The 19594-nt window shown below is 44.2% G+C and overlaps 1 protein-coding gene across 1 annotated transcript in view; it reads left to right on the top strand.

Moving 5' to 3' along the window:
- Positions 1-19594, top strand: part of Nbas (neuroblastoma amplified sequence) — a 179133-nt gene that overhangs the window by 11558 nt on the left and 147981 nt on the right. Inside the window, exons 7-10 of the mRNA XM_005404440.1 lie at positions 2983-3116; positions 5013-5146; positions 6392-6490; positions 15167-15305. Of these exons, the coding sequence (XP_005404497.1) occupies positions 2983-3116; positions 5013-5146; positions 6392-6490; positions 15167-15305 (506 nt within the window). The remainder of the gene's footprint in view (positions 1-2982; positions 3117-5012; positions 5147-6391; positions 6491-15166; positions 15306-19594) is intronic.

The following is a 19594-nucleotide window of genomic DNA, read 5'->3' as shown; positions in this document are numbered from 1 at the left end:
TTCCACATGGCTATTCTGAGTGTGTTCCCAGCAGCAGCCTACAAAGCCCTTCTGTTTACATCCTCATCAACACTTGGGGTTCGCCATTCTTACCCACTCTTGGGAAGCTGATCCTCACCAGAGTTTGATGAGGGTTCCCCTGGTGATCACTGGTATTGGGCATTTGCTCATTCCCTGTTGGCAAGTTGTGTGCCTTCTTTTGAAAAACATGGATTTAGATCTGTTTTCCATTGTAAAACTGAATTGTTTTCTTGTTGTGTTTTTGGTTTCTGTATGAATATCTAGGTATTAGCCCTTTGTCAGATGGGTAATACTTTCTCTTATGCTGTAGGTTTTGCTTTCATGTTGATTATTGTTTTCTTTGCTGTGCAGAAGCATTTTTAGTTTGATCTAATCTTATTTGTCTATGTTTACATTGGTTTCCCGTACTTTATCAGCCTCCGCCCTGCCACTCACCCTGTCCAAGGTCCTGAAGTGCTTCCCCGTGTTTCCTGCCAGCAGTTTCCTTGTGTTGGATCTCACACTTAAGTCGCTAGCCTGTCTTGAGTTAATGTTTGCAGCTGGTGAGATCAGGGGTCCAGTTTCATTCCTGTGTTTGTGGATACCCAGTTTTGCAGCACCGTTTATAGAAAGGTTGACCTCTCCCGAGGCATGCTCTTAGCGCCTGTGCTCAGAGTGAGCTGGCTGGAGATGTGTGGCTTTACATGTGGGCTCATTACTGTGTTCCATTGGCTCCTGTGTCTATTTCTTTTCCCAATATCGTTCCATTTTTATTACCTGGGCTTTGTAGTTCATTTGGAAATCAGGTGATGTGATGTTTTTGTTCTTTTGCTCAAGATTTTTAAAAACATGGTTCTATACAAATTTTAGGAACCTTTTTTCTAGTTCTGTAAAGAATGTTATTAGTATTTTAATAGGGTTTGCATTGAGTCTATAGATCTTTTGGGTAGTTTTAACAATATTGATTCTTTCAATTCATAAACATAGAATTCCTTTCTATGTTTTGCTTTCCTCTTCAGTTTCCTTCATCAAAATTAATAGTTTTCAGGCCAGGCATGGTGGCAGGTGCCTGTAATCCCACCACTCACAAAGCGGAGGCAAGAAGATTGTCACAAGTTTGAGGCCAGCCTAAACTACAAAGTGAGACCCTGTCACAAGAAACAAACAAACAAACAAATAATTCATAGTTTTCATTGCAAAGATCTTTCACCTTTTCTTTGATTAAATTTATTCCTAAGAGTTTTGTTATTATTTTTTGTAGCTATTGTAATGGGATTGCTTTCTTGGCTTATATTTCCGACGATCCATTGTTGGCATGTTGCAGCACTACTGGTTTTTTGTTTGTTTTTGGTAGTGCTGGGGATTGACCCCACAGGAGGTCATTTACTGCTCAACCACACCCCTGCTCATGCTGCTGATTTCCCTGTGTTGATTTTGTATCCTGAGACTTCACTGAATTAATATATCCTGAATACTTTTCTTGGTGGACTCTGGGGTTTTCCATATGTAAGGTCCCGTTGTCTGCACACAGTGACAGTTCAACTTCCTCTTCCTGAGTTGGGTGCCCCTATTTCTCTCTCCTGTGTGACTGCTCTGGTTAGGACTGCCTGTACTGTGTTGAATAGCAGTGGTAAAGGTGGGGACCTTGTGTAGTTCCAAATCTTTTTTTTTTTTTTTGGTACCAGGAATCGAACTCAGGACCTTGTGCCTGCCAGGCAGGTGCTTGTGCCACTGAGCTATCTCCCCGGCCCCTAGTTCCAAATCTTTGAGAGAAAACATTCAGCCTCTTGCTGTGCAGCACAGTGTAGCTGTCAGGTTATTGTGTGTGGCCTGTACTCCAGTGAGCCCGTGGACCTACTCTGCTTAGTGTTCTTGTCATGGGGCAGGTTGTATTTTATCAGATGCCTTTTCTGTAGCTCTTGAGGTTTTTTTGTTCTTTGTGCTTATAGATTTGTGATTTAAAAATACAGTGAATGCTTAAAAAATTATTACAGTAGAAGACATTCCATACCTCCCCCTCTGCTTTGAGCACACCTATCTCATTGTTCTTGCATCTTTCTGAAGAAGCTGTGGAGGTCCTCCTCAGTGGCTTTAGTTGCACTGTTGTGGCTGCCTCAATGTCTTGAATTGATTCAAAGTGTTTCCCTTTTGTGGTCATTTTGACTTTGGGGAAGGGCCAGGAGCCACCCATGCCACATCCTGCAAATATCGTGGAAGAGGACACAGCCTAATGTTTTTATTATGTATTTATTTATTTCCATAAGTGTGTGGTACCAAAGTATGGGAAAAACATATGATGAATGTGCAAATTAAAGAATTGGTAGAGAGAGGGCACTTGTCCTCCTACTTATTTCTTTAGTCCTGAGAATCTGATCACAGGAAATGGGAGCAAAGGAAATAAGCAATAAAAACTTCAAACCTAACACGGTTTAGAGTTTCTCAAGCCTCTTTTTTCTTCTCTAATAGCTAGCAGCCTTTGTATTGTACTGAAAATTTCAGAACAGGAAAGAATCAAGGAGCTGGATTAGTATGAAGGTATTGACTGTTGAAGTCTTGTGGTTGTGTGATTGACTAAGAACAGTTCTGGATTTGTCTGCCTCTGCGCCTCTCCTCCTCTCTTTCTCAGATGGTGTTAGCATCGGTGTTTCATATATTTAACAGGTCTCAGTTGAACTTTTTATTTTTTGGTGTTAGAGCGGCTAAACTCATTGGACTGGAATTATTTTCTATACTTTCTGTCAGCTTCTTTTTGGTATCTGTTTCCTAAGCATTTTGCAGTGTTCTAATCATGAGCCATTTCCCTTTCCCGGTGAGGGAAGGGTGTGTGATCGTTCACATCTTGTCGCTGTGCTTTGCTGCTGAATGAGGCATTAGGCAGCTTCAAAAAGCAGTGTGATATGCTTACTTTAACTGCAATTACTAAAAGTGCTAACAACTTTTATAACATCATTGCTAAGAGCACTTAATTTCTTCTCCTTCTAGTTCCCAAAGACCCCAAACCCCAGTGGAGACGGGTAGCATGGAGCTACGATTGCACGCTGCTGGCCTATGCGGAGAGCACTGGCACTGTGCGGGTATTCGACCTCATGGGAAGTGAGCTCTTTGTCATTGCTCCGGTAAGACCTGCCACACACTGATGACTTTTTGGGTGTGCGTGCCATCTTTGCATAGATGCTTCAGTGGAGGAATGTGAAGAGGGAAAAGACAAATATAAATCAGAATAGTAAACTCTGAAATTAAGACACTGAGAATCTAGCCAGAGATCTGTGTCTGTGTAGTACTTAGTCTTGTGTTTCATAATGTGCTGTGCACATGTAAACATCTGGTAGTGAGTGAATTCTAACTGGAGGCCATTAAAACCAACTCTCGTGAGGAGGCATGTATGAAACAGGAGGGTTTACTCAGCCATTGGAGGCCACCAGAAGAATAAAGGTGCCGAAGCAAGTGCTTTGTGAACTTCAGAGAAGGAAAGTAGCCTTCACATTTTCCCTGTATGAGCGTGGGGAGCAAGAGCAGAATAAGGTGAGCCTGGGCAGGCTGGGGACCGGAAGCCAGGTAGTAAAGAGCCCTCACTTCTGGCCCGTTGGGGTTTAAGTCAGGATTTCAGTGTTGACCGTCTTTTGGTTGTCTTTTGCTCATCACCATCAACTGAGTGACACCCTTCTCTGCCCTCCAGCCCGTCCTCTTCTGGCTCTTTTCAGTAATTTTAGGACAACTCATGGTTTTTGTCATGGCACAAAATGTTATAAAGCTCCATCAATGAAACTTTAGTAGCAGGAACCACTTCTAGGAGTTCAAATTTATAACTTTAATGGAATAGACATTGAAAGAGAAAGTGGAAAAAGAATGGTTGTAATAACTTGTGACCATGTTCTGCTTTACACTTTATTAATGATTGTACACGAATTCTCATTTAATATTCACAGCCATCTGATGAGTGGGTTGGGATCGGATTTTACAGTTTAGGAAGCAGATTGAGGGGAGCAAAGTGACTTTCCCATGACAGCCTCACTCGCTGGGGTCCCTTCTAAGAATTGCATGCTCTTCACTGTCCGTCCTCCTTCACGTGGACTGGGCAGCGGCGGGTAGAACAGTGGCTCTAACTCTGGCTGTGTCTCCGAGTCTTGTGGGAGCTTCATGGAGAAAAGGAAAACCAAAGCCAAGATGCAGATTGTGCCTGGCTTGCCACAGATGTTCTGCCTAATTGACTTGTGCAGGACCTGGGGCTTCATGGTGTTTGTAAGCTTTTTAGTGTATTCTAGTAAGTTCAGCGCTGACAGCCAGTAATTCTGAGAGGGGTTTTCATTCAGAAAATGAAAGTGAGTGGAAAATCCTGGAAAAAATACATTGGGCTCAGGCTACAGAAGTCCCATGGCTACTGGACAGGGTCTGAGGAGCTCTCTGGAAAGGGAGCTGGGGCCCTCTGCCTGGCACCCTGCCAGGCCCTTGAGGTCTCATCAGGAGCAGCATCATGGGAAAGACTCAGACTGACCCTCAAGGAGAGGAGGGAGTCGGCTTTGGTGGGCTACCAGGGTGGGCTGGGCTCGGGCTGTCACTGTCTGAGTTCCGGTTGTACCAGGTGCCTCCCAGGAAGACCTCATTGCCTCAGGGGCAGTCAGGGCTCCTGAGGTGACTGCTCCTCTTGGGCAGCTTCAGTTTTGTGAGGCACTGCCTTTGGAATCCAAGGTGACTGCAGGTTTAGGGCCAAGACTGGAGGCTTGAAGGCCCTGATTGGTTGGTAAGCATCCCTGCAGATCTCTTACCTTCACATCCTCAGCTGCCTGGTTAGGCAAATGGAAGCTTTTCGGTTTGGGCCACTGTTGGCCGTGGACATTAATACTTGAAAACCACTCTTAGAGTTCTCTAAGGCTGAGTGGTGGGGTTTTCTGTCTTTTTGCAGTGGGTATATGGTTTGAATAAAAATGTACTCCTCTACCCCTCTACCTGAATATGCCATTCAAGGTTGTTTATTGCGGTGTTGCCTGAGTAATTCAGTTCCTTCTCTTCTGCAGGCTTCTAGTTTTGCTGGTGATTTGAGCTGTGCCATCGCTGGGTTGATATTTTTAGAATACAAAGCCAGTGCACAGTGGTTGGCGGAACTCTTGGTCATCAACTACCGAGGAGAACTCAGAAGTTACCTCGTCAGGTAAAAGGCACTTCGGGATGTCATGTTCTATATAATGTTATTTCTCTGGTTTCACGTCAGAGAGTGATACTGCTTTATGTCCTTCTGGCATGTTATTATGAACTATTGGAAATATAATTGGAAAGTTGAAAGAATCGTGTAGTGAACACCCATGTATTTCCAGTTGGACTCTGTGATTAGGATTTCACTGTACTTATCTACCACATTTTTACTATGTATCCATCTTTCTATCACCTTGTGTTTTAATGTATTTCAGAGTTAAGCTGGAGATGTCAACACTTATGCCTTTTTTTTTTTTTTTTGGTTTTGTTTTTTTTTTCCAGTAGCAGGGATTGAACTCACGACCTTGTGTTTGCCAGGCAGGCGCTGTGCCGCTGAGCTAAATCCCCAGCCCAGATGTCAACACTTAGATTTAGCGTGCATATCATTAATTAGCATTCAGTGTTTGATTAGTTTTTTTTTTCCCAGTAAAATTTACACCCTGTGAAATGCACAAATCTTAGTTGTACCATTTGTGAGTTGGAACCGGTGTATACATTTGTGCAGTCCAAAACCCTGTGGAGATTCTGGATGTTATCACCATGCTAGAAAGTTCCCTCATCTCCTCCCCAGCATCTCTGTCCACATCCACCCTGAGAACAACTGTTTAAAAAACTTGTGTACAAATCAAGATGAGTTTTGTCTGTGCTGATAATTCACATTAATAGAATCATGTATGTGGACCCTTTTGTCTTCTTTTATTCAGCATAATATTTGAGAGTTATCCATATTTTATGTTGCCCTGTAGCTTATTCCTGTTTCACCAATGATTAGTATTCTGTGAACACATGGATACGTCTAGGTATCTGTATGTGGAAACATGAGCATTGCGTGGCGTGTTTATCCGTTTCTCTATAGGTAGACTCCTAAGTTTGTAGTTCAGGGTTGCTTCGATACAGCTACTGTGACCATCCTTCTACAAGTATTTATGAATATATATTGTTATTCCTCCTGATGATTCTCTTCCAGTGTGTTGCGGAATCATAGGGTAGCTATAGTTTATTTTTATAAAAACTACCAGACTTTTTACCAACATGGTTGTGTCTCTCAGTCATGTTCCCACTGTAGTAAGTTAGAGTTCTGGTTGTTTTATGTCTTCCATACTTGGCATTCCCTGTGTTCTATGTTATAGACATTGTATTGGGTATGTAATGATACCTGTTGTGTTTAGTAGTATTTATGTCTTATTTACCCTCTTAAATTTAGTGTCGGAACAAACCAGAGCTACCAAGAGAGTCACAGTTTCAACTTCAGTAGTTTTTATCCTCATGGAATCAGTACTGCTATTTACCACCCTGCTCACAGGTAAGCAACCATTTGTGCTCAGAGCTAGTAGATCACCTGGTGGGTTCAGAAACCTTGGCATAGATTCAGAGAGAAGAACCTGCCCATTCTGATTCTCCTATTGGCATCTTCATTCCACATTCCTGTGTAGTCACGGTGAAGACCCATAACACTGTGGTAGCCTCTTCTGATCATTGACGTGCCTTTTCCTAACCGACCGTGTTCTCTGGGCCAGGTGGGGTGCTGGACTTCTGGTTGAGGAATTTCTCCTGCTTGCTCAGCCCCTGGATCTTCCTCCTCATTGGTCAAATGAGTGTAACAGTGCTGAATTCACAGCCCTGTCCGAGAGCTCACGAAGTCGGGTGCCTTGTTGTGGGAGGCCGCAGCAGGTGCCCCTCCTCTCCAGCCCCGCTGTCTGTCTGTCTTGGCTCCTCTGCGTCCTGTACCTGTCTCCTCCACAGTGCTCTACCCTGCATCATGCACCTTTGTTCCTGAGGTGGACTGGGCATTGTGGCATTTTCTACTTCCAGAAATCTCTGCCCTTCAATTTTTTTTTTTTTCCAGTACCAGGAATCAAACTTGCAACCTTGAGCTTGCCAGGCAGGTGCTGTGCTGCTGAGCTAAATCCCCAGCCCCTCTGCCCTTCAATTTTGAGGATGAAATGTACATGTATTTTACAAGTTAACCAAGCTGTTTGATTCTCTTACTAGAAAGCGTGTTCAATTTTGAGTCGGATTAAGCTACTTGAGTTCCAAGTTTTTGGACCAATCAGTGACCATTGGCAAGTCCTTAAACTCTGACCCTCAGAATGCTTATGTCTTCTTGATTGAGAGTGTGTGAAAATTTCGTATTCTATTTATTTATTTATTTTTAATTTACTTTTTTACATTAGAGAGAAAAGAAAACTAATAACAACCAAGACAAAAATAAAATAACACAAAAACAGTAGAAACGATACAGAATTTCAAAACAAAGTGATAGGAAGTTAACAATGGTTGTTATATTACATGTTGTTATCTTCAAGGAAGTTGTTCAGATTACCAGATGTAAGAATGCAAGGTTGATCAAACAACTAAAGAGAATAAAAAGTAATAAATATGTGTTAGAAACGATACAGAGTTTTATTAATCAAGGTCATAGGGATTTAACAATGGTTGTTATATTGCACATTGTTGTCTTAGTTGTTCACATTATCAGACATAATCATGCAAAATTGGCCAGAAAAAGAAAAATTTAAGCATTAACTATTCCTTTCAATAAACCAATAGACATCATCAGTACAGTTATCCCAGCTATCCTTGTATATCCATATTCTGTTTATTCATTGGAGAATTTTACTATGGCATCTTTATGCTGCAAAAGATCTCCCTGTCTCTCCCCTCTGCCACACACTGAAGTCTCCTTTGGGCTCTTTGCTGATCCCATTCTATTTCCCCTGCACTTTCTCATATTTAGTTTGAGTTCTGACTTTATAGAAATGGAATCACATGCTCATGAGTCTTGCTCTGTGACTTGTTTTTTCATTTATGTTGCTCTAGTTCATTTCTTTTTAGCTTTTCATTTTTAACCATCATGAGGATGTTTTATTAATAATATGCAACATGTCTAACCATTCTCCCTTAAATGAAAACTTGATTTGTTTCCAACTACTTCTGTATTATAAAAATAGTGCATGGTAAAAATTATCATATATTCCTTTGGCACATGTGCAGGCTGTGGAAGGAGAAGTGAAATCTCTGACTTGCTGGGAGGGGGCATTGCAGTGCTGCTAGATCATGGTGGATTGTTCCATGGTAGTGTGCCAGATGATGTTCGTCTTCTGGATGGCACTTTTATTTATTTATTTACTTTTTTTTTTGGTGTGGTACCCAGAATCGAATTCAGGACCTTGCGCTTGCCAGGCAGGCACTTATGCCGCTGAACTATTTCCCCAGCCCTTGATGGCACTTTTAAACATTTGCTGATTGGTGAGTGTAAAAGATCTCATTGTGGTTTTCAGTGGCCTGAAAACCTACAGGAGGTGTGGGAGAAGAGGGCTTCCTGCCCAGGGAGTCGCCCAGCACAGCCCTGAGAGGGCACATTCTAGGAGCATGGTTGTAGGAACATCGCTCCAGGAGGGCCTTGAGGCAGTGTGGACCAAGTAGTGGGCTGAGGCCAGATTGACTGGGGAGCACTGACTCTGTATCCCGACATAGCCATGCCTGTTCTTACGCATGTGTATTCTCCTATCGTTCATTTTGACCCCCATACTAGGGATCACACCTGGGACCTCTCTTGTGCTAGGAGAGTGCTGCACACTGAGCTATATTTTCAGACCTTCTCTTTCCTTTTTTTAAAAACTGCTGAGTTTTATGATACACTTACCATAGGTTTACACCTAAATTCACCCCACTCGTAGTATAAGTCTCGATTTAGCACATCATGTATTTGTGGCGTGCAAGTTTTATCTTTGTGGAAAGGTCTATCCCTGAACTTCCTAATCTGCTGCAGTGTAAATGTACAGCTGCCACATAGCTGTTGTCCCAGAGTCTCGCTCCATCTGCGCTTGAGTGTTGCATTCATGTTCCTCGCTGGCTGGGTCTTTTTTCCTGGTCGCTCTGCTCTATTGCTGTCTCTTTTTTTCTTAGTTCAGTCGCTGTTTTGGCCAGTCACAACCTCTTCTATCTTCCCAGAAAGAACACATGGTGAAAGCCTTGCATGTCCGAAAATGGCTTGTTCTGCCTTTATGTTTAATTGATGATTGGGTTCAGCAGAATTGTTGGCTGGAAGTAATTTTCCCTAAGAACTTTGAAGGTATTTTTTTCTGATTTCTGGTGTTGCTCTTGAGAATTCTAATGTCATTCTGATATAAAGCCCAGTTTTCTTGCTCTGCTTTTTGTCCCCTTCTCTCCTTCTTTTTTCCCCAGTGTTGTGAAATCTGACCATGCTGTGGCTTGCAGCACATTTATTGTATCTATCCTGTGGACTCCTTCATTTTGGGCCCAGAATGTAACCAAATGAGGGTAGTTTTAGTGGAGGGGACAGCCTCTATTTAAATAAAAGTTTTAGAATGGTAAGTATATTCTTTAGCTAAAAAGGAGGTTCTCGTCTTGATTCTGCAATCATTTACAACTCTTGATGGCAGACAGTGTGGAGATGGATGACTACATTAATGTTTTTGTATGAAAATTATTGTAAAGCAGAGGATGTGTAAATATCCTATTGTGGATGACAACATTTTTGCTAGGTTGTTTATATTTTCTGTTATGTGCTCTTTTTTAAATGAAAGAAGGTAAAATATTCATCACATTTGTATTTATTTCCAGTTTCTCCAGTAATGTGAGTGTGTGCTATTTATCATGTACAAGAATTTTACAGATGTGAAATAAATCAGCCAGGGTGAAACTGAGATAAATTGGAAACAGAACTCAGGGTTCTACAATGTGCTGTTCTGCCTAGTGCTGCGAGCACAGTTGAAGAAGAGAAATTGAGCTGGTAAACTGGGTATTAGAAAACCAGAATTAATTGAGAAGCTCTGGACAAAGCTGTGTGGGTTTACCCATTCCAACTTCTCTTTCCACATCCTGAGTCACAGCCTCATGGGAGCCCTGGGTCCATCTCAGCCCCAGCCCCACCTTTCCTCTCCAGCCCAGCACCTTTCCACCTTTTTTCTTCCCTTTCCTTCTCTCCCCTCTTCTCTCCTCTCCTCCCCTGTCTTCTTTCTTTGCTGTTGGTTTTGTGTAGGATTACACCTGGACTCGCGGAGAGAAATCCCTCCCCTCCTCTGCGTTGTGGTGGAGAGACCACATGCAGCAATCGCAGCTCTTCCATAGTAGTGTAAGCGAGTAGAGATGGCATGAGAGTAAGGGAATCTGGCTGGATTCCAATAAAACTGTATTTACAAAATATAGGCACTGGTGAGTTTGGCGTATGGGCGTGTGTGCGTGTGATGGCTGCAGTTTGCTGACATTTGTCTTACATAACTACAGGCATATTTAAATTATTGTATTCCTTGAAATGTCTTTGTTCTTTAAAGCCTTTGTGGTGTCAGACTGGGGCCTGCTGCCTATCCACATAAAAACTCATATTATGGCATCAGCTTTTGCAAAAAGAAAGCCTTTCGAAGGTCAGCCAATGAGGAGGCGGGAGGCCTGCTCAGTGGTCTCCCAGCTGCCCAGTGGAGGGTTGAGGTGGGGGCTGAGTCTCAGTGTTTGGGTGGTACCTGTGATGCTCCCCTGTTTTAGTCCTGTGCTGGACTGGTCATGGGCAGCACCCCGGGTCTGACTCTTCTTGGTACCCCATAGCTGTGGATCCTGGATCTAAGATTGCACTGAAACTTGCAGTTCTCTGTGGCTCAGCGACAGCCTTGGGTCAGACTTTAAGGTGTCTCCCACAAACATGGGCAGCATGTTCTTAAGACGTCTTACATAATAGTTACCAATTAGCAAAAAATCCTTTTTTTGCTGGTAACAGGGATTGAACCTAGGGCTTTTTTGCTGAGATATGTCACCAGCTCATATATCCATCTATCTGCCTGCCTGCTTACCATCCATCCATCCACCCATTCACCCACCCATCTACCCACCCACCCATCCATCTACCTATATCTATCTATCTATCTATCTATCTATCTATCTATCTATCTATTTTGAGACAGGATCTTGCCTAGTTGTTGAGTTGACCAGGCTGGACTTGAACTCGTGATCCTCTGCCTCAGCTTCCCAGACTGCTGTGACAGCAGGCATACCCCTCCATGCCTGGCTGAAATGAAATTAGTTTTGAAATGCTCAGCAATAGAGGAAGGAGCTTAGTTCTGTTGTGCTTTGGGCTTTCACAGAGTTGAAGGAGAGGAGAGTACCCAGGGTTGGTTGGGTCTATGCAAGCAGCACAGCTGAGTTTGCTGGCCAGCTGTGACCAGAGTTCGGGTTCTGTCCTCCAGGGTATCTTGGGCAGAGGCCTCATCCTTGTGATGACTACACTTTGGGAGTGGCTGTCAAGCCCTTGAGAGATGCTTCTCAGTTACAGGAGCCCTGTTTAGTGAGTGCCTAGCAGAAGGCTATGGCCTGTTGAGCAGACGTGGTTTTATTTGTGCTTCCTGTTGGCTGTGCTCTGCCTGGAATGTCCATTAAAGTAAAGCTCTGGCCTGTGTGGGGCAGGTTGACCAACTCCAGCTCTGTGTGCTGAGGAGGAAGGGAGTGTGGGGAGGGAGGGGAGGCGGGGTGGGGGTGAAGGAGAGCTGTTGGAGCCGCTGGAGCGGCTAGAGCTGCTGGGGTAGGTAGAGGTGCTCGTTCTGACATTACCATGTATCTGACTGCTGTGGGGTGTTTAAGAGTAACTAGAAGAGTCTAAGGATTGCCAACAAATAGACATGGTAGATGTAAATAGTTGGAATTGCTGAGAATTACCTGATTGACCATTGTGCTGCACTCTATGAGCGTGCTTGTAGGCTTTGCATCTTTTGAAAGAATGAGGGTTCATTTCCTTCAGCAGATGGTGATCAGTGGCTCCTCTGGACCAGAACCAGAGCCATGTCCTCACAGCTCCGCAGTTCCCTGCCTGCAGCTCTGTCAGTGCAGTTGACTTGGCTTTGCCAAAGCCTATGAAAGAGAAGGTGAATGGAGGCCTTGGAACATTGTCTATTGTCTGTGGTTCCACTTTCAGCAGCTAGGTCAGGGCCTGGCACATAATTGGTGCTCAGCAGATACTTTCAGTAAATGAACGAAAACCCAGCTTTGGGAGAATTAAAGTTTAAGGCTCAGGTGGACATGGCATAAATAAAAGAGCTACAACAGGTTATGTTCAGATTTTTCTTGGGTGAAATTTTAGTCTCATTAACTCATGAGAGTATGAACTTCACGAGGAAGGGAAGCTTGTTCTTTATGCTGTCATTCCTGTACTGCTGGCACAGTACCTTGCAAATTTTAAACACTCCCGAAATTGATGCTGCCCTGACTTCAGTGGAAGTCGGTGATGATAGAGAAAGTTATGGAGCTGGTTACCGGATCCTTACGTGTGCCGAGTCGGTCATCACACACTGTGCTGTGGTGCCCTAATGCTGCTGTGTGTGTGTAGCATCCAGGCTCCTGGGGCTTAGAAGCTTCCCCAGGATGGTGGGACTGTTGAGCAGACTCCCGTCTTCTGTCTCGAGGCCTGAGGGCTTTTCTCTGGGTGAGGGCTTGGCACACTGCCTCATCTGCCCTATTGCCAACAATACAGTTGACGTTTTTTAGGTAGCTGGAAAATACTCAAAACAATACTTGGTGGCTCATGAAAATTCCGTTCAGGTGTCTGTAAGGCTTCGTAGATACACAACCACCCTTCTTTTGACACCCTGTACGTGGTGTTTTTCATGCTGTCCCATACATGGGGCATTGTGAATAGGCTGTGGCCCACCAAGCTTGAAGTATTTATGAGCTGTCCTTTTTGAGAAACTGTTTGCTGAACTGTTCTGTGCCATCCAACATCCGTGAGTCCAGTTCTGCTGGGGAGGGGTACAAAGCCAGGAGGATTGAATTTTATACATGTTCCCATATTTGATTCTCAATTCTAACTTATGTCTTAAGGAATTTATAGCCAGATGCCATTCAATTTTAAGCATATTATGTATCGACTCATCAAGTTGCAAGGAGAATGATTTCATTACCAAACTAAGCAAGCAGGAAAAAATTCGCTGTTTTTAATAAGCAATCCTGCAACCTAACTGATTTCTGTGATCATCCTTAAGCATGTGCTGACTGTGCAGTCAGGTGCTTCATAATTTGACTGATAATGAGCTGTCTCCCAGGGCCCAGATAGTCTCCTTAAATATCACATGAAGTGGATCCCATGTCTGGTCCTTGACCAGCAGCATTAAGATTCCTGGAGGAGGAGTTAGAGGGGAGATTCGGCTCTCCCATTCCTGCCTCCTGAGCGGCCCAGAGTGTGTATGCCAGCCATCTGGGGTTCTGATGCATTCTTGCTGTTTGAGAAAGGGTGACTTTGTCTTGATTATGTGTGCTTTCTTCTTTTTTTTTTTTTTTTTTTTTTGTTTTTTCTCCGGTACCGGGAACCGAACTCACGACCTTGCGCTTGCCAGGCAGGCGCTTTTGCCGCTGAGCTAAATCCCCAGCTCCATGTGTGCTTTCTTCTAAGTTCTTCATCTAGTTGGTAAACATAAGCAGAGTTTAATAAGAACACTGAACCAGTAGTAATGAATTAAACAGGTGGTGTTTCAGGTTTCCCAAGGGAGGAACTGCTTGAAGCTCTGAGGGTTCAATCACATGTGTGGAGTCTTAACTTTGACAGTTCTAGTCCTGTTGAACCCATCTAAGCCAGGGCTGCCACTGTGCTAGATCAGGCACTGGGCCAAACCCCAGCCCTTTCCACATTTTGAAATCGTGGCACACAGACCTTCCCTTCCCCTCCCTGTCTCCCTTCCTGCTCTCTACCTTGGCACACCGGACCATGGGCAGAACACACAGAAGTTCTCACTGTTCTAAACTTCCTGCATTGTCCTTTGGCTAGAAGGAGTTCTAAGCCACTAGGGGGAAGATTCTTCCAGCCAGTGTTAGGTTGCAGAACCTTCTCGGTAACCCTTTGGGATTGTTTTGGGAATTGTTTTCCATGTGGCTCCCAACTTCAGTGTCCTCAGCGTCACATACGGTGGTGCTCAGGTCTTGCACCCTATCTTTGCTGGGTTTCTCCCATGTCAGGGTTACCGTCACTGTTCTTCTTTGGCCTCTGCCTTTATTCAGTTCTTTCCCTGTATGTGTGTACATACATGCTTTCTCTATCTCCTATCCCTTAGTTTATTTCTGTGGTCCAGTGTCTGTTCCTGCTTTGAGCTTCTGACTCTTCTGGCTGGCAGAGCTGGAAGACTCAGCCCCTTCCCCCTCAGGCAGGAGGACGGAAGCTGGCGTGGTTAAGCTCAGGCCAAGGGCTCTGTTTCCTCCCCGCTGTGCACCTGTGCCTCCTTGCAGGGATGCCCAGCTGGGTGTTTCCTGGCTGAAATGTGGGTGCTCAGTGGGGTATAGGACAGCTAAATCTCAGAGGATTTTTATGTCGTTTTGAGAATTTCAGATCTAAGAGAATATGGTAGAGGTCAGTGTTCTTTGAGGATAATGATTCACAGCGTAATAACTGTTACTCTTATTATGTGGTTATGAAAATTTTTTTCATAAAAAATGAAAAATCAAAGCCAGGGCCTCCACATTGAGCCACACCCACACCTCCTTTTTATTTTTTATTTTGAGACAGGGTCTTAAGTCACCCAGTCACCCAGTTTGGGTTTGAGCCTGTGATCCTCCTGCCTCAGCCTCCCAGAGTGCTGGGATCACAGGTGTGCGCCACTACATCCAGCTTGTCATTTCTTCCTGAGATGCTGTGTGGGGCCCTGTGCATCAGATATAGATTGAGTATGCACATGTGGTGAAGTTACACAAATGCTCACTGGTGTCGATCCAGGCAGTATCCGTAGGTGCGATGGCCGAGCTTCAGATGTTCTGCCCTTTTCTTAGTGTCCTGCTGAGTTTAAGTGCTGTTCTGCACAGGTGAGGGTGAAGTTCCAATTAATAAACCATTTGATTTATGTTGGAGATTTTGCTTAAAATGCTGACCTGGTAGGCTTAATATGTAGTGCTTTTCATTTAGTTTTCTTGCGCAGGTGGCTTTCTGTGATATTTCATTGCCTTTATCTCATTCCTATTTATAATTTCCATCCTTTGTTTTCTTGCTTTTCAGACTTCTGCTCGTGGGTGGCTGCGAGGCTGCAGAGGCGGGCATCTCAAAGGCGGCCAGCTGTGGCCTGTCTGCGTGGAGAGTCCTCTCAGGGTTACCGTATTACAAGCAGGTCGCCAGCGGTGGAGACAGGGTCCCTGTGGTAAGCACTTGCATGGCGTTTTACTGTCCTAATTAGTCATTCTTAAACAAATACATTGTCTGTGAGACTTAGAGAAAGAAATAATTTTGTCTTAAGCAAGAAAGACTAATTTTTTTTTTTTTCTTTTTTTTTGGCTTTTCTCCGGTACCAGGAACCGAACTCACGACCTTGCACTTGCCAGGCAGGCGCTTTTGCCGCTGAGCTAAATCCCCAGCCCCAAGAAAGACTAATTAATGCTAGTGCAACGGTAGTGCTTCTTTCAGATATCAAACTTAATAATGTATATTGAATTGAACTTGAACAGTATTTTCAAATATTAGAAAAATGACCAAATAGTCATCTTGTTACGGGGCTTTGCTTGTTTAGGCATCAGCATCCATGAGGGCCCTTTGTGTCTGAGTGGCTGTTCTGGGCTTGCTCGTGGACTGGCTAGTTTCACCAGCCCTGTGAGGTGGCACTGTAACCAGCCCGAGTCTCCTGACAGTGAAGCTGAGTATGCTTGGGGAACCTGTCCTGGGCCCCCTCGCCAGCCAGGCACAATTAGAGTCCATACCACTGGAGTAGTCCACAGCCTGTGTTCTTAAGCACCACTGTGCACTTCCTCCCGTAGTGTCCCATCTTTTGGAACTCTTCACCTGTCCATTCATTGGTTGTTTCTATAATTATTTATTGGGCTTTTCTCTTGTGTCAGAAACCTCAGTGTTCGTCAGCTTTCTGTGGCTGTGACAAGATTCCTGAGACAGACATTTGCTAAGGAGGAAAGGTTCATTCTGGCTCACAGTCTCAGAGGTTCAGTCCACAGTGGCTTGGTCCTGTTGAGACACAGTCCATCATGGCTCCTGGGAAGTAGGTAGAGAAGGAGGGAGAGGGTGAGGTCCTAGTGGTTCTTTCAAGGGCACAGTGCCCAAGGGTGTAACTTCTTCCCCTATACCCTCACCTCCCAAAGGCTCCCCACTTCCCAATAGCCCCACTGGCTGGCAGCCACCCTCTAATACATGTGTCTTTGGGGACCTCACCACACCATGACACACCATGACAGCTAATCTCCATGGCAGCTTGGAGAGTTCAGAGCTCATGAGTTCCGTGGGGCCCCATTGAGGGAAGCAGGTCACTGGATATCTGTCTTTGAAGGCCTTATCTTGTCTCTGGCTCTCCCTTTCCCTCTGCTTCCTGACTGCCTTAATGCAGGGGGCCAGCCTATGAGCTTGTACCTGGCCAAGATGAAACACAAAGGGCAAAACACAGAGACACAGAATTAGGTTAAAATGTGGGGGCCAAAAGCCTCTTGTTTCCCTTCGACAAAGAGCACGGAGTGACTGGTGTACCTTGGCTTTGTTTATTCAAACACAGGCACAAGCAATAAGAGTAAAACAGGATTCATCTGTCTTCCACCATCCATGATACATGTTCGAGTAAACAACAACGTCTCAACTGTATTAACTTTCCCTGCAGCGTGTCAGCATGCACTCATGCTGCCTTTCTCTCTAGTGCTCACAGAAGAGGCCAGTTAGGGCTTAGTCTTCCTAGCTGGTCTTCCATACCTTGTGGTAGGCAGCTTTCCTTGGCCATACTCTCCTGCCATGTTTCTGCCTCACCACAGACCTCAAAGCAATGGAATAGCATGCCAGGGACTGAACCCTTTGAGTCTGTAAGCCAGAGTCACCTTTCCTCCTTTGAGTTGTTTTCTCAGTATTTGTCATGGCAAAGGGAAGCTGACTAACACAGCTCCTTTTGGCTGTAGTAGTCAGTGTAGGCTTGGCCCCTACACCTTTGTGATAATTCAGACAGTCCCATAAACAATCAATGAAAAGTCCTAATATTTCTGTTACTTGCCACATAAAAATTGATACTTTACTTGTGACAAAGCCTGCAGTTTCTGTCCTCGGTGGCTTGTTCCAGTTGATGATAATACTCATGGAGGGCCCTTTTTGAGACCCCTCTGTCTCAATTTATGACCTTAGAAGGGAAGAGAGTAGTAAAAAGTGGAACCTTTTACTGTGTTAGACCAGAAGCAGCAGCATCTCTCTCTTTTTAAAGCTAATCACATGGCCCTCCCTCATTTTAAAGGGTCCAGGAGTTGTTATCTAGGTGCCCAGAAAAGTGAGAAAAACTAGGTATTGGTAGGCACTGACTGGCTCTGTCTACCACATCACCAGCCTGTGTAAATGACATGAAAGCAGGCGCTTGATCAAAATTGCATACCTTATGCTTAGCATGTTGCCTGGGATGGCTGGTCAGTGCTGTTGGCAGTTAGATTTCTCTTTAGTGAGGGAATAAGCCAAAAATTAAATTGAAGCACAACACAAATAAATGTTAGGCCACTTGCTTCAGTAATGTGTTTGCCCTGTTATTTTTCTTAAAATAGATTGATTTAAGAATAACCTCCTAAAAGAATAAATGGTTTGGTGTTGAAAAGGAGCTAATGCAGATGTGATTTCACGCAGCAAAGTGTTCACAGGAGATTAACTTACTGTCTTCTACACACAAGACCTTACTTCTGTTTAGTTTATAGCTCAGTTTATGCAGTCCTGGGCTTTTCTGTTTATTCTCCACCCACCTACTCTGCCACCTTTGATTCTCTCAGCAGGCAGGGGCAGGAGGCAGGTCTCTCAGACAGGAGCTCAGAGGTTAGCCCTGAAGGCGGGAGAACTAAGCAGGCTGGGCTGAGTCGCCCACTTCCTATTTAACTCCTCCCTCTCATGCAAGGCTGTATCCAGGTCTGATTGGTGCTACGACGATAATGCCATAATGACCAAAAAATAAGAGGGAGGTAGAAGTTACTTGTACATACTGGGTACATTATTTCTTATTTATAGGGATGTATTAACTGTGTTTATCTTTCTGGCTTAATTCATATCGAGATTATACTTTTATATGTGACATGAGGGCAAATCTTGGAAAGTGAAGAATTTTTCTCCCTTAAATCTATCTTAAGCAAATATGATGCCTGCAGTTTATTTTCCAATGGTTTAGTCAAAATACAGTTTTTGCAGTGAGAATCTGGGTATGATGATAGTGCGGTACATGCCTTTAATCGCCGCACTAAGGAGACCGAGGCAGGAAGAACGTGAATTTCAGGATAGCCTAGGCAACTTAGGTAGTTGTGAAACCAAACCTAGCCAAACCATACAGTGCAACAGAACACAGATCGCACGTGTAGAGGTAAAACAATGTGGCAAAATATAAATAACTGGTTGTCCCTGGTAAAAGATCATTTTTATTTTTCTGTAGCTGTGAAATTTCTCAAAATTACACTTTGAGTAAAAAGAAAAAACGTGGTGAGTGTGGAGGGACAGGGAGGTGTAAAGGAGGCGAAGTGCATTGCTGTTTGGCCCCGTGTTGTTGAGCGCCTGTGTGACTAAGTGTTCTGGGCTGGGGCCAAGGTCTCGGGGGCCTCAGAGTCCTTTTGCCACAGGCAGCCTCTGCCCGTGGCTCCCCAGCCCCGCGGCTTTCTCCCAGCTTCTCCTGTAGCACTCCGGGCTGCTGATGTGCAGGTCCTTCTCTCCTTGACCCGGGGGTTGGGCCTGGAGTCTTGAAAGGGAGAGCCCTTGTGCACTGACAGAATACGTAGGAAAAATATTGAATTGCAAGCCAAGTGCCCTGCTCAGAATGCTGCAAGCATATTTTAATTACATGAGTGGTTTTAAATGTGTCTTGCAGCTAAACTCTCCTTCATTCTAGTGAGCTGTACTGTCACGTGAGGTTGTAGGGTTGGCTGCTTTCGTCAGGTGGTGGATGTTCTCCTCCAGCCCTCTCTTAGTGTTGGCTTGAGGCTGCAGTGTGCTGGGATGGTTATTGACGGGAAGATGTGCTGATGTGTATATTCTGGTCTCTCTCCAGGCCACTAGGTTGTAAAAGAGACCGCAAAATTCAATATCTGCATTGAAGAAAACTTCTGAATTAATGTCAGTGCCACCTGGGTATTTTTATGTATTCATTTGTTCAACATTGAATCTCGCTGTGGGCATTAGGGATAGAAAGATATGATATTGCTGTGTGCACAGCTGAGTACAATGGCAGTGACAGGGACCAGGTTAGAATTCGGGACCAGTTTAGAATTCAGTACCAGACCAAAAGAAAGGCCTGACTGCCAGAAGGCTGGTGCTTGAAATCCAGCTCACCCCCTGCCAGGCATATACCGAGCTGTCTGCTAGGGTCAAAGGAGAAAGCAATTGGTAAACTCACAAGTTTATCTGATATGTGATGTTAACCATTTCTTGTCCATTTGTATTCTTCAAATCAAAATTTTGGATAAAAGTACTTATAAATAAAATAAAATAAAATTTGAT

Source organism: Chinchilla lanigera, unplaced genomic scaffold (genome assembly GCF_000276665.1).
Source record: "Chinchilla lanigera isolate Chin_1 unplaced genomic scaffold, ChiLan1.0 scaffold00086, whole genome shotgun sequence".
Classification (NCBI taxonomy): domain Eukaryota; kingdom Metazoa; phylum Chordata; class Mammalia; order Rodentia; family Chinchillidae; genus Chinchilla; species Chinchilla lanigera.
The sequence above is the reverse complement of the archived record's forward strand: the minus strand, read 5'-3'. Positions and strand labels throughout refer to the sequence as shown.